This window comes from Trichechus manatus, unplaced genomic scaffold (assembly GCF_000243295.1).
Source record: "Trichechus manatus latirostris isolate Lorelei unplaced genomic scaffold, TriManLat1.0 scaffold00087, whole genome shotgun sequence".
Classification (NCBI taxonomy): domain Eukaryota; kingdom Metazoa; phylum Chordata; class Mammalia; order Sirenia; family Trichechidae; genus Trichechus; species Trichechus manatus.
The window spans coordinates 1,166,474-1,181,277 of NW_004444023.1; the positions used below are offsets into that span (position 1 = coordinate 1,166,474).

General features: G+C 48.1%; 1 protein-coding gene across 2 annotated transcripts in view; it reads left to right on the forward strand.

The window, feature by feature from the left end:
- Positions 1-14,489, forward strand: part of HIF3A (hypoxia inducible factor 3 subunit alpha) — a 37,045-nt gene extending 22,556 nt beyond the window's left edge. Inside the window, exons 9-15 of one of the 2 annotated variants that reach the window (XM_004381596.1) lie at positions 348-466; positions 1,697-1,887; positions 2,549-2,653; positions 5,573-5,844; positions 7,774-7,891; positions 9,204-9,285; positions 14,105-14,489. In XM_004381596.1, coding sequence (XP_004381653.1) covers positions 348-466; positions 1,697-1,887; positions 2,549-2,653; positions 5,573-5,844; positions 7,774-7,891; positions 9,204-9,285; positions 14,105-14,202 — 985 coding nt within the window. In that variant the 3' untranslated portion in view covers positions 14,203-14,489. The remainder of the gene's footprint in view (positions 1-347; positions 467-1,696; positions 1,888-2,548; positions 2,654-5,572; positions 5,845-7,773; positions 7,892-9,203; positions 9,286-14,104) is intronic. The other variant, XM_004381597.1, reaches the window with a different exon arrangement.
- The last annotated feature ends 315 nt before the right edge of the window (positions 14,490-14,804 follow it).

The window sequence follows — 14,804 nt, forward strand, 5'->3', positions numbered from 1 at the left end:
CTCTCTGCCCGCTTGGTCTCCTCTCTCTTTACCCCTCAGTTTTCCCTCCCCCTCCCCCACCCCTATTAAATACCAGCTCTTTTTTCTGTCTTCCCTTTAACAGAGGGAGCTTGGGAAGCGACACCCTTCACTTTCTTGTAAATGCCATTATAACGAAAAGCAGGCAACAAAAATGAACTCCTTGAAAGAAACAAGTATACGTATACGTGGCAAATTCTTTTCCGAAAAACACCCTCCAGCCCCTGGACGAGGTTGCCTCCTGTGACAGGACCCTGCGTGAGGGGGCTGCCTGGGAGAGGACACGGCCCCTCCCTGACTCCTACTCCCCTCTCTGCCCTGTACCCCAGCCGGGTGGAAGAGACCGGAGTGGTGCTGTCCCTGGAGCAGACGGAGCGACACTCTCGCAGACCCGCTCAGCGGGCCACCACCTCTCAGAAGGATGCCCCCAGTCCTGGGGACAGCCTCGGTATGGGCTGGCCGGGCTGGGGGTGGTGGGCTGCGTCCCTGGGATGATTACTTCAGACTCTTGTCACCCCATGCTCTAAATCCTGCTGTGGCTCCCCATTGCCTCTGCCCCTCAGCCTGTGCCTCTCTCTTGCCTCTCTACTCTTCAGCTTCCCATAAACCCCTTGACCCTCCCAAATCCCGCTCCTTTTCACCTCTGCCTTCTTTCTCCTCCTCCCCCTAGTCCCTCCCTGTTTGTCCTTCAAGGCCCCGCCTTCTCCACACTGCTGCTCGCAGCCCGGCCCCGGCTGTGGGGCGGGTTGCTGCTGTCCTTTCTTTTTCTGGCTTGGAGCCACTTCTTTTTATTATTAGTTTTTAATTTTTATCTTTTTTTGTTGTGGTAAATATATAGATAACAAAGTGTTTGCCACTTCAGCCAGTCTTCACATGTGCAGTTCAGTGACATTAAATATGTTCATTATGTTGTTCAACTATTGCCCTTCCTGAATTTGGAGCCACTTCTTGACCTCCGAGGACCTTAGACTCCCCTTGAGGGCCTTGGACCAGGCCATTTTCCTAACATGTAAGCCCCCTGCTTCTGTGCGGCTGGGGAATCAGGGCCCGGCCATGTGCTGCAGCCCTGGTAGTGCAACAGTTAAGCACTCAGCCACTAACAGAAAAGTTAGCAGTTTGAACCCACCCAGTGGCTCCGTAGGAGAAAGACCTGGCGATCTGCTCCTGTAAAGATGACAGCCTAGAAAGCCCTACGGGGCAGTTCTACTCTGTCACATGGGGTTGTTAGGAGTCCAAAATCCACTCGATGGCACCTAACAACAGCTGTGTTGATTTTAAATATGGAAGCCCTTCTGCACCTTTGGCAAATTGCTATGGTCTTTGCTAATCGGGTGCCCCCCGCTGCCTGCCCTGACCCCTCCCCTACGGCCCTCTGGGGCCTTTCCACAATTTGACAATCAAAGGGTTAATACCTGTCCCAGCAGGGGCTTTCCAGAACCCTTCCCCCCATCGTTAAGAATGATTTGCACCCCCTTGATACCCCAACTGTCTGACATTGTCTCCTACTCCTACCCTTGAGCTCAAATGTCTAGACCATCTGCCTGTTGACATTCTGATGTCTGTCCTGATTGGCGGTTGAAGATGTTAATTATGTTCCCTGGGATCAGCAGTGGAGGGCTCAGTCCTGTGGACCTGGCTGACCACCCCCACGTCCTCTCCATTTCGACGTGTCCTGCAGACACCCCTGGTCCCCAGATCCTGGCCTTCCTGCATCCCCCTGCCCTGAGTGAAGCTGCCCTGGCCGCTGACCCTCGCCGTTTCTGTAGCCCTGACCTCCGCCGCCTCCTCGCGCCCATCCTGGATGGGGTTTCGGCGGCTGCCACCCCCAGCGCACCCCCGACTGCACGGCACCCCCAAAGTCCTCTTCTGGTAAGCAATCCCACCCACTTGAGGCCTCAGGATCCATGCTATCTTGGCCTTTGGCTTGAATCTTGCTGTTCTCTGGGCCTCAGTTTCTCCATCTGTATAGTGGGAAGGTTGGGATGAGATGGGATCTGGGGTTCCTTTAAGACCTAGGTTCTAGATTCTTCAACTGTTATGGTTCCAGAGTCCGGACCCCACCTGAGATGTTTGGTGCCGGCACAGGTGACCTCCCTGACATGTGACCAAAGGTCCAGGGTCTCTGACCTTTGACCTCAAGGAGTCAGGAATGTGTAATGTCTTGAGTCACCCAGACCTGGATTCAAATCCTGAATCTGCCACTTATCAGCTGTGTTACCCTGGGGAAGTGAATTCTTCAGTTTCTTCATCTGCAAAATGAGGATAATAACGAGTGACCACTTCATTGGTTATTGTGATGGTTAATGAGGTCATTCATGGTTAAGTACTTCAGAGGGGCCTGGCGCCATGTAGATGCCCAACAGACTATGGACGTTACCATTTTTCCTTAGGGTTCAGATAGTCTGAACTTTGACCTCAGGGGTCCATTTGACCCTGACTTCTATCCCTGAGCTCAGTGTCCAGACTGCCTGACTGTTGGCATCTCCCAGGCTCAGGACCTCCTAAAGCCTCCACTCTGTCTCCCCCACAGGCTGATCTCCCCAGTGAGTTACTTGTGGATGTGGAGAATTCACACAAACTCTTTGCCTCTGGGAAAGACCTCGAGGCAGTGGAGACAGATCTAGATATAGTTCAGGTAAGGGATAGTATGGAAACAATGGTGTTCACCTGTGGGCCCTTGGGATTGACATATCTGGGCTTAAGAGAAGGGTGGTGGAATGGTTGGTTGGTTGGTTGGATGGATGGATGGATGGATGGATGGATGGATGGATGGATGGATGGATAGATGGACCGTTGATTCATTAGGCGGATGATGGTAGATGAATGGATGAAGTTTAGACAGATATCTGGATGGATGGATGGATGGATGAATGGATGAATGTTTGGATAGATAGTTGGTTAGGTGGGCCATCAGTTCATTAGATGGATGATGGATGGATGGATGGATAGTTGGATGGATGGACCATGGATTCATTAGGTGGATGATGGTAGATGAATGGATAATAGTTAGACAGATACTTTGGATAGATGGATGAATGGATGGATAATTGAATAGGTGGACCATCAGTTCATTGGATAGATGATAGATGGATGGATGATGGATCAGGTAGATAGATAGATGATAGTGGCATAATATATTAGTTATCTATTGATGTATAACAAATCACCCCAAAACTTAGCAACATAAAACAAGTAACATTTATTATATCACACAGTGTCTGAGAATCAGGAATCTGGGAGTCATTTAACTGAGTGATTTTTTTGCTCAGGGTCTTTCATGAGTTTGAAGTCAAGCCGTCAGCCAGGGCTACAGTCATCCGGGGCTAGAGAATCTCTTTCCAACCTCACTCACGTAATTGTTGAAAGGTCTCAGTTTCTTTCTGGCTTTAGCTGGAGGCCTCAGTTCCTCACCCTGTAGGCCTCTATATAGGCTGCCTCACAACATGGCAGCTGGCTTCCCCCAGGGTGAGTAATTTGAAAAAGAGGGAGATAAACCAATACAGAAGATGCAATATATCAATTCTGGTGTATTGTATTGGTCACACAGACCAACTTAGTACAATGTGGGAGGCAACTACACAACAATGTGAATACCAAAAGACAGAGATCATTGAGAGCCCCCAGTGATACATGCTTTTTCCCCACACAAAATACAAGACCTCCAAAAGACTCATACCATTATAGCATCTGCTTGAAGTCTAGAATCTTGTCATGTAAATCAGGTCCAGGTGCAGATGAAACTCCTCAAGTATAGTTCCTTTCAATTGGTAGGCCTGTGAACTAAAGAGACAAGTTATCTGCCATCTACATACCCAACATACACAGTGGCGGGACAGGCATAGAATAACCGCCATAGATCCTCCTTTCCAGAAAGGGGGAAAAGGTGAAGCACATAGCTCTCAACTTGTCCATAGCAGTTATGAAATCCAGCTGGGCAAATATTGGAAATTCTTTGATTAGAACTCATTCCTCCTGCTTCCTACTAAAACAAGGAGTTTTTCTCCATGGCTCTTGGCCCTGCTTTCTGAGCTCTTGTTCCTCACTCTGAGTCTTCCTTCCTTTCTCATAAAAGGTAATGTATATTTGCAGCTGAGTAGTTTTCTCAGCCTGCTTCCTGCTTGTTGAAGTTCAGTGGTCCAAAGTCCTCTTTTCATTTTGTACTACCTCTGCCCCTTTCAGTCCAAGCTGGCAATGTTTTTGCCGATATAATTCTCTTAAAAACTTTGTAGGTCTCCTGTGAATCTTTTTGGAGTTCACTCCGTTAGACAAAAGCCACACTCACAAATCTCTTTGAGATAAACCCTACTCTACCTTGAACTGACAACGCCCATCAGTTTATTAGAAACCCTATTGTTTGATTGAGAGGATCTGTGAGTCACATGCTTAAACTCTTTAGAGGGCCTTTGTCTGACGGGAGGATACCCTGAGGCACCACCCATTTCTTAATTTTAGCATCATTTACCGTCCAGGGAGACTGAGAATTTTCAAAACCATCATGTCCCAGTTCCTTCATGTTTAACAGTTCTTCCTTTAGGATTATCTCTTTCCTCTTGTCTTTTACTATACGTAGCAAAGAAGAAATTAGGCAACTCCTTTGGCACTCCAGCTGAAAGTCTTCTTAGCTAGAGCACCCAATTCATTAGTTACATTTTCTCCTTTCCACATAGCAGCAGGCAATAATGTTGCTAAACTTACAGCCACTACATAACAAGTATCTCCTTTCCTCTGGTTCCCAATAACATATTTATCACTTCCCTTTAAGCCTTCACTGACAAACTCCTCTAAGTTCACATTTTGACTAATAGTCTGTTCAAAGCAGTCTAAGCTTTCTCTAATGTGCTGTTGAAAGTTCTTCCAGCCTCTGTCTAGTTTCAAAGTCACTCCTATACTTTAGGTTTTTTGTTAGCATCCCACTCTTAGTACCAAAATCTGTATAGTTATCTATTTCTGGAGAACAAATTACCCTAAAATTTAGCAGCCTAAAACAACAAGCACTTACCATAACGCACAATTTCTGAGGGTCAGTGGTTTGGGAGCCACTTTTCTGGGTAGTTCTGGGATCTCTTATGAGGTTGCAATCAAAATGTCAGCCGGGGCTGCGGTCATCTGAAGACTTGACGGAGCTAGGTGATCCACTTCCAAGTTCACTTGCTTGGCTGTTGACTAGAGGTCTCAGTTCCTTGACATGTGGGTCTTTCCATAGGACTGCTTATGACATGATTTCCCCAGAGCAAGTGATCTGAGAGAGAGAAAAACAGAGGGAGAGAGTGAGACCGAGCGAGACAGAGACAGACTGATGGAAGCCACAGTGTCTTTTATAGCCTAATCTCAGAAGTCACACATCATCATTTCCACAATATCCACAGGTCACTGTGGTAGGGGATCCATCTTGGGGGCCATCTTGGTGACTGGCTACCCCATTTTACAGATGAGGAAACTGAAGCTCAGACTCTTGACCTCAGACACACAGCTCAGAAGTGGTGGAGCTGGGACTCCAGCCCGGGTCCACCCAAGTCCAAAACTCGTGCTCTTAACTCCCTCCTGCCCTCCGTAGGACGTCGATGCTCTGGATTTGGAGATGCTGGCCCCTTACATCTCCATGGATGATGACTTCCAGCTCAACTCCAGTGAGCAGCTACCCAGAGCCCACCACAGACCTCCAGGGACTGTTCCCCGGCCACGCGCTCGGAGCTTCCACGGCCTGTCACCCCCAACCCCTGAGCCCTCCCTGCTGCCCCGCTGGGGGAGTGATCCCCGGCTGAGCTGCTACAGCCCCTCCAAAGGGGAACCCTCAGCACCCTTCCCCATGGCTGGGGCTCGGAAGAGGTGAGCCACAGTAAAGGGGAGATATACAGAGAAAGTAGAGAAGGTCCCTGCCACCCTGTCTTGCTGCAGCCTCCTACTCTGGTCTCATCAGTCACTCTTCTCCTACCCTGATCTCTGCTCCAGCCAAGTCCATAGGGCCCCAGCACATGCCAGGTTTGTCTGAACCTCCAAGTCTTTGCCTAGGCTGTGCCACCCTCTGGAGTACCTTCCACCATTCTCATTGTTTATCCAAATCCCATTGGCCATCCAGGGCTCTCTCCTTTGGAGCATATGCATATCTGGCTGTATTACTCTCCTGTTGTTATTAACTGCTGCCGGGTCGATCCCTGAGTCATGACGGCCCCATGCACAACAAAACAAAACACTGCCTGGTCTGCACCATCCTCATGGTTGGTTGCAGATCAGGCCATTGTGATCCACAGGGTTTTCATTGGCTGATTTTCAGAAGTAGATAGTCAGGCCTTTCTTCCTAGTCCATCTTAGTCTGGAAGCTCTACTGAAACCTGGTCAACATCGTAGTGACATGCAAGCCCCCAATGGCAGATGGTGGCTTCACATGAAGTGTGTTGACCGGGAATCGAAACCAGGTCTCCCACATAGAAGGCGAGGATTCTACCACGGAATTACCAATGCTCCTAGGGCTGCCATAACAAAGTACCACAAAGTGCGTGGCTTATGAGAACAGAAATTTAGTGTCTCAATTTTGGGAGTCCAAAATCAGGGTATGGGCCATGTTGATTCCTTCTGAGGGCTCTGAAGAAGAATCTGTTCCACACCACTCTCCTAGCTTCTGGTGATGGCTGGTAATCCTTGGTGTTCCTTGGCTTACAGCTCTGCTTCTGTCCTCAACTAGCTGTCTTCCTTCTGCATTTCTGTGTCTCTTCTCTTTTATAAAGACACCAGTCATATCGGATTAGGACCCACCCTATTCCAGTATGACCTCATGGTAACTGATAACATCTTCAAAGACCCTGTTTCCAAACAAGGTCACATTCACAGGTACCGGGGGTTAGGACTTCAACACGTCTTTTCGGGGAGCACAATTTAATCCATAACTCCTGCTTAGTGACAGTTTTTGTTACAGTTAGGAGGATATTGCCACCATGTCAGAGAACCTGTCTAGAACTAAGTGTCCTAGCCTCTTTGAGAATCTGATGAAAGCTGTAGACTTCTTTCCCCAAAAAATTAACAGATGCACACAGACAAACGATTCTGCATATACTTTCAGAAAGTCCATGCTCCCCTTCCAGAGACATTAGATTATTAAATACTCAGGGTTTTGCTCTCCATATTGTAGGCACGTGTTTGTCTAGTTTCTAGAGTGGTCTGTTTACTATCCTTGCGAGGCATTTATGAATACATCTGGGTATCTCCCAAGGCTTCTAGTTTGGGGCTGGGTATAACAGTGGGTGCCTAGTAAATACTTACTAAATGAAAGAGGGAGGGAATGAATGAATATATTAGGTGGATGGAAAAATGAATGGGTGGGTGGATAAATGTATAAGTGAATAGGTGGAGGGATAGGTGGGAGGAGGTGGGTGGATGGATGGAGGAAGGAAGAGAGGGGGTATATGGATGGATAGATAGAAGATGAATAAATGATGGATGGGAGGTTGGATGGGTTAGTGGGTGATCATCAAATGTATGAATGAGAAGATGGATTGGTGGATACATGTGTGGATGGATGATGGATACGTGAATGGATGATGGATGGATGATGAGTGAATGGATAGATGATGGACAGATGGATGAACGGGTAGATGGATGGATGGATAAATGAATGGATGGATGGATGCTTTGGTGGGGGTGTATGAGCAGAAGAATAAATAAGTGCTTGGAGAGTAAATAATGCTCATTACCTGCCTACACTGGTGCCCACACCTGTCCAGGTTTCCTGTCTTCTGAGATTCCTGCCTTTTTTTACTCTAGGACCCTGGCCCAGAGCCCAGAGGACGAGGACGAAGGGGTGGAGCTACTGGGAGTGAGACCCCCCAAGCGTCTCCCCAGCTCAGAGCCCGAACACTTTCTGCTGCCTCCCCTCAGCCTGGTACATTTGGGGACTGGTGGGATTCTCTGGCCCTCAGAATCAAACAGGCTTAAATCTGTTTTATAGATGGGAAAACCAAGGCCCAGAGAGGGACAGGGGCTGGCTGAAGGTCACACAGAAAGTTAATGGTCTAGCTAAGGTTAGGACCTTGATCTTCTGGCCCAGGTAGTGGTTATGAAAGGGCTTTGCTGTCCATCAACTGGACATAGTAGGTACTCAAATGTTGTAGGAACTGGGGATACAGCAGTGGAGAAAACAGACAGAAATCCCTGCCTTCAGTGAGTCAGACCCATCAGAGCACACAGAACAATGTCACATGCTCATGTAGATCACACATGCCAGCCTCCTGGGGCACAGAAGAGGAGGAAGAAGGGGACGATGAGGCCCTGTAGGAGCACATGTAGCGTATCTGGCAGAAGGACCTGCCTAAAGTCACATAGCTGGTAAGTGGCTGCTGCACCACACTGGTACCCTTAACCGCTGTACCATGCTGCCTTCTGGGTATTGGTGATGATAATGATGGTGATGGTATTAGTCAGAGTTCTCCAGGGAAACAGAACTAATAGGAGACAGAGACAGAGAGATGATAGGTAGGTAGGTAGGTAGACAGATAGGTAGGTAGGTAGGTAGATAGATAGACAGACAGACAGATAGAGATACAGACCAGTAATACCAGTTGCCATCCAGTCAACTCTGACTTGTGTGTCAGGGTAGAACGACACGCCATAGGGTTTTTAATGGCTGATTTTTCAGAAGTAGATTGCCAGGCCTTTCTTCTAAGGTTTCTCTGGGTAGACTCAAACCTCCAGCCTTTTGGTTAGTAGCCAAGTGCATTATCTGCTTGTACCACCCAAGGACTCCTAGATATGTAGATATACACAGAGAGAGAGAGTGGGGGGTAGCCGGGAGGACAGGGAGGGAGAAAGGAACAGAGAGACAGACAAAAAGAGACAGAGACAAAGAGAGACAGAGTGAGATTTATGTTAAGGAATTTGGCTCATGTGATTGTAGGGCCTGGCAAGTCCCAAAATCTGTAGGCCAGACAGCGGGCTGGAAACTCCAGCAGGACATCTGTGTTACAGCCTCGAGACAGAATTCCTTCTCCTCTCGGAAACCTCAGTTTTTGCTCTTTAAGGGCCTTCAACTGATTGGATGAGACCCACCCACATTATCTTCTTTGCTTAGAGTCAAGTAATTGTAAATGTTCATCACATCAACAAAATACCTTCTCAGCAACATTTAGGCTGGTGTTTGATCAACAACCAAATGGCAGTAAACTTCACCATCACAGTGGCTTTGTCCCCTCCCACAGAGTTTCCTTCTGACAGGAGGACCAGCCCCAGGGAGCCAGCAGGATCCCAGAACCCACCTCCTGGACCTGAGTGAGCCCCTGGGTGAGTAGCAACCAGGGTGTGAGAGGCCCTGGGGTCCCCCTTACCCCTGGGAGAGAGAGGGATGGAGCTGTCCTGAAGGTAGTGGGGGGCTTTCAGTGCCTGGAGACGCTTGGTGGAAGCAAGCAGCTCCTCCCTCCTCTGAGGGATGCTGTGGGGCTCCGCTGGGGAAAATGAGGCTCTGAGGGAGGCATGGCTTGCTGAGGCCACCCCTGGGGGTGGAAGCCAAGCCTAGGCCCAAGCTGGATCTCCCGAAGCCTACATATGACTATGCTTTGGAGCCTGACTGAATTGGGGTTGCATCTGCCTTGACATCTTCCCAGCTGGATGCCCTTGGAAATGCTTCTGCTCTGGAGCATCAGTTTTCCCCTCTGTTGATTGGGGCCATAATGGCTCTTACTTTATGAAGATGTTTTGAAAACTTGTGGGGATGCTGCACAGGAAGTGCTTAGCACAAGACCTGTTACATAGTAAGCACTCAAGCAGTGTCCATGCTGTGTTCGTGGTGGCGATGCTGTTTCCGCAGCCCCACTTAAAAACTCAAGACAAGTTGCTGTGCCTGTTTGTGTAATTGTCATCATCTTCCAGCACAACTATCAGCAGCCATAGCTCCACTTGTCTGACCCTCCAGGCATCATCCTGAGGGATCTCTGCAAAGCACCACTCCTGACCCTGGCCCTCCTCTGCTCAAAACCCTTCCATGGCCCCCTAGTACCTTCCAGGGAAAGATCAAGCTCCTCATTCTTGGACTGCAAGACCTTATAAGGTCTGGCTGGTGCCTCGTCTCAGACTCCACTCTGCTTCACACCCTCTGTTTCAGCCATAGACACCGTGTTTTGGTGCATTCCTTCCTTCTGTCACGTTACAAATATTTATTGAACTCATACCATGTCCCAGGCACGGTCCTAGGTGCTGGAGACACAGCCATGAGCAAAACACATAGAAATCCCTGCCCTCATGGAGCTGACAGTCTAGTGAGGGAGACAGACCACAAGCAAAGAAACAAGTACAATAAAGAGTGTGAGAGATGAAAATCAGTGCTACTTGGAAAAATAACACATGCGGGAGGAAAGGAAATTCTGAGGTGGGAGACTTCAATTTTAAATACACCCACTCTTCATTTATTGGCATGGTTAGGTTCCAAAGACCAGGTCGTTAGGCAACAATTGGTGTTATGCAGGAATGGAGGATGACCACATCAGATCACAAAATGGAGGATGACTACATCATTACATAACTGCCAAATTACATCATTACATAACTGCCAAACCACTGTGAATCATGGCCCAGCCAAGCTGACACATAACCTTAACCATCACAGCCAGTGTTACTCCCGCCTGGCACCTCAGCGTTCATCACTGCCAGATGTATGTCTTTAGTGTGCAAAATAGTCAGCTAGTAGTTCTTGTTTACTATTTTCCTAAATGTGAAATGTCAGATAATGAGATAGTCGATAAGTGAGGAGTAGGTGTGATATAATCGAGGAGGAGGTGATCATTGAAATTGATGTCTGAGGAAAGACCTGAAGGAGGTAAAGGAACAAGCTGTGAGGATATCTGGGAGAAGAGCATTCCAGGCAGAGGGAACAGCCGGTGCAAAGGCCCTGAGGTCGGAGTATACATGTCTTGTTTGAGGGAAAGCAAGCCCAGTATGGCTAAAACAGAGTAAGGGGAGAGAGGTGGGAGACAGATTGCACAGGGCCTCCATAGGGCATTCTGATGACATTGAAGGCTGCTTGCTTGAGGAGGCCTCTGAGCATACTGATCCCTCTGCCTGGAATGCTTTTCTCTCCATTCTTTGCCTCATTTCCTCATCCTTTAGATATAAGCAGGAGCCCTGGTGGTGAAGAGGTTAACTGCTCGGCTGCTAACTGAAAAGTCAGCAGCTCAAACTCACCAGTTGCTCCCCGGGAGGAAGATGTAACAGTCTGCTTCTGTAAATCAAGGCTGTAAATCAAGGCTGTAAATCTTTGTGGAAGCAGACTGCCACATCTTTCTCGTGCACAGCGACTTGTGGGTTCAAACCACCGACCTTTTGGTTAGCAGCTGAGCGCTTTAACCACTGCTCCACCAGGGCTTCTTGTAAAGATTACTGCCTTGAAAACCCTATGGGGCAGTTCTACTCTGTCCTATAGGGTCTCTATGAGTCAGAATCAGCTTGACAGCAGTGGGTTTTGTTTCGTGGGTTTTAGATCTGAGCTTAAACATTACTCTTTCTGGGAAGCCTTCGAAGATTGCCTCCCCACCCTTTCCCTTATATGGGGTCAGGCTTCCCTCACTTCATAAGCTCATTTCCCATAACACTTAGATGGGCAGTACATAATTACATATGTATTTGTGTTGTTATTCAGTTTATGAACTGTCTTCCCCCCCCGGATGGTGAGCCCTGGGGGCAGAGTCCTGGACTGTCTTGGTATATGCTGTGCTCTACTATGTATGCGAGGAAGAGCTCACGTTATTTATTTTTTTGAACATTTTATTGTGCTTTAGGGGAAGGTTTACAGAGCAAGTTAGTTTCCCAATCAATAATTTATGTACAGATTGATCTGTAACATTGGTTGCAATCCTGCCGTGGGTCACCACTCTTCCCATTACCACCCTGAGTTCCCCATTTCCATTCATCCAGTTCTCCTGCCCCTTCCTGCCTTCTCGTCTTTACTTTTGGGCAGATGTTGTCCTTTTGGTCTCATATAGATGCCTATTCTAAGGAGCACTTTTCTTACGGGTGTTAATTGTGTTTTTTATAGGCCTGTAAGAGCTCAGCTGCTAACCAAAAGGTCAGCAGTTCAAATCCACCAGCCACTCCTTGGAAACCCTATGGGGCAGTTCTATTCTGTCCTGTAGGGTTGCTATGAGTCAGAGTAGACTTGATGGCAATGGGTTTTTGGTTTTGGTCTATTATTTGGATGAAAGGTTATCTCCAGAACTGGCTTCAGTTCCAAGTTAGAAGGATGTCTAAGGGCCATAGTCTTGGGTGTTCCTCCAGTCTCTATCGGACCAGTAAGTCTGGTCTTTTTTATGAATTTGAGTTTTGTCTACATTGTTTTCCCACTCTAACTGGGACCTTCTATTGTGATCTGCATCAGAGAGGTCGGTAGTGGTAGCTGGGCACCATCTAGTTCTTCTGGTCTCAGGCTAGTGGAGGCTGTGTTTCCTGTGGTCCATCAGTCCTTTGGACTAATTGCTTCCTTGAGTCTTTGGTTTTCTTCACTCTCCTTTGCTCTGGACGGAAAGAGACCAATAGTTGTATCTTAGATGGCTGCTCGCAAGCTTTTAAGACCCCAGTCGCTATTCACCAAAGTAGGATATAAAACACTGTCTTTAAGACCTATGTTATGCCAGTTGACCAAGATGTTCCCTGAGACTATGGTCCTTAGCCTTCAAGCCAAGTAATTCAGTCACTTGAGGTGTTGGGTTGTGTCTAGAAAGTTTCCATGACTGTGCCCCGTGTTCTCTATTATATATATGAGTATACATGCAGCACATACAAATATATACATAGAAATATCCACAGCCAAACCTGTATATGCACGTGGGTGTATGCCCATGTGCCCTTCCACACTTTGCAGGATTGTATATGTTATAATATTTACCATAGTTGCCTTTTGTTCTCGCATACCTTTCAGTGTCTTCCCTTGCCTTGGTCATGATGTGCTGACTTCCGCCTTATTGGAGCTCACATTTATTTATTGAACACTTACTCTTCCCCGGGGGCCCCAGGTGGTGCAAACAGTTAATGCCATCTTCTGCTAACCGAAAGGTTGGAGGTTCAAGTCTACCCAGAGGCACCTTGGAAGAAAGGCCTGGTAATTTACTTCCAAAAAACCAGCCATTGAAAACCCTATGGAGCAAGTTCTACTCTGACACACGAAGGGTCACCATGAGTCAAAGTCAACTCAACGGCAACTGGTTTTCACTCTGCCAGGCTTTATATACGTGATCTAATTGATGCCTCCCACTAGAACGTCGGGGAATATCCCGTGTCCTCTTCGTTGCTGTATTCCCAGTACCTAGCACAGTGCCTGGCACTCAAAAAACCAAAAACCCGTTGCCGTCGAGTCTATTCCGACTCATAGCAACACTATAGGACAGAGTAGAACTGCCCCATAGGGTTTCCAAGGAGCGGATGGTGGATTTGAACTGCCAACCTTTTGATGAGCAGCCGAGCTCTTAACCAGTGCGCCACCAGGACTCCAGTAGGTGCTTAATAAATACTTTTTGAATGAGTGAATTCTCATTGATGAGGTAGCTATGAGTATTCCCATTTTCTAGGTAGCAGCTGCTTACTTACTGCGAGTTCACCACGTACTAGTTACTGTTCAAAGCACTTTCCTTGCATTTACTCATTTACTCGTCACAACACCCCTATGAGGGAGACGCTATTAGCCCATTTTACAGATGAGATAACTGAAGCACAGAGAGGTGAAGTCACCTGCTCCAGGTTGCACAGCGAGTAAATAGTGGAGCCTGGATTCAGACTTTGGCAGTATCTGATTTCCATGAGGGCAAGTTTTCTATGTGTTTTGCTTGTGGCTGTGTTTCCAGCACCTAGAACAGTGCCTGGGGCATGGTATGCATTCAATAAATGTTTGTTACATGAAGGAGGGATAGAAAAAACCGTAACACATACCAAGTTGGGTTCTTAACCACTGCCCTAAATGTCTCCAAGACCAGAGGTTCAGAGGGAAGAAATGACTTGCTGGGATTTCACTGCTATTTGAATCCAGGCTTGCCTGCCTCACTGCCACTCCTGTAACCCCCACGAAGGGAAGATGGGGTTGGGGTGGTAATTCCCATTAGTTCACCTTCCATCTCCTCCACAGGCCTGGGCCCCTCGCTGATCTCTGTCTACTCGGATGTGGACACCGCCCAGCCCAGGAACCGCCTCCAGCCAGCGGCAGGCTTGGCCCAGGTCAACTGAGACAGCCCCTTTTCCCACCGCCTTCTGCTCCCCAAGAAAGGATCTCACTCACATTCAAGCTGGCAGCCAACACACAGGATGGGGGTGCCAGGAGAGGGACTCCCTCTCTCCTCTGAGTGCCCTTGCCCGCCTCGGGCCTACCTCAGCCCCCCACCCCTCTGGCCCCTGTCTGGGGGTTTTTTGGGGGTGGTCTCAGCTCAGTGACCTCTGGGAGGAGGTCCCTGGCCCCCTCCTCCTCATTCTCTCAGGACTTCCCTTGGGGTTCTTGATTTTTGGTTACCTCATTATCCCTTTCTCAGACTCTCTTGGCTTTATTTTGGGGAGCTAGGAGGTGAGGCCAGGTTGAGGGACAAATCTGTGTTTCTGGGCTCTGGTGGGGGTATTGATAACCATAATCACATTTCTTTCTATCCATCTTATATTATTATTCTTATTTTTGTTGTTTTCTTGATAAGGTTTTTAATTGCTATGAATTGCTGGGGGCCATCAGAATGCTGGACTCTGATCTTCCCCCCTCCTCAGGTGTCAGTGGGGGTGTCTGTGGGCCAGGCCTTACCCCCAGCTACTTCTGATTGAGCTCTCAGCCTCCCACGCTGCACCAG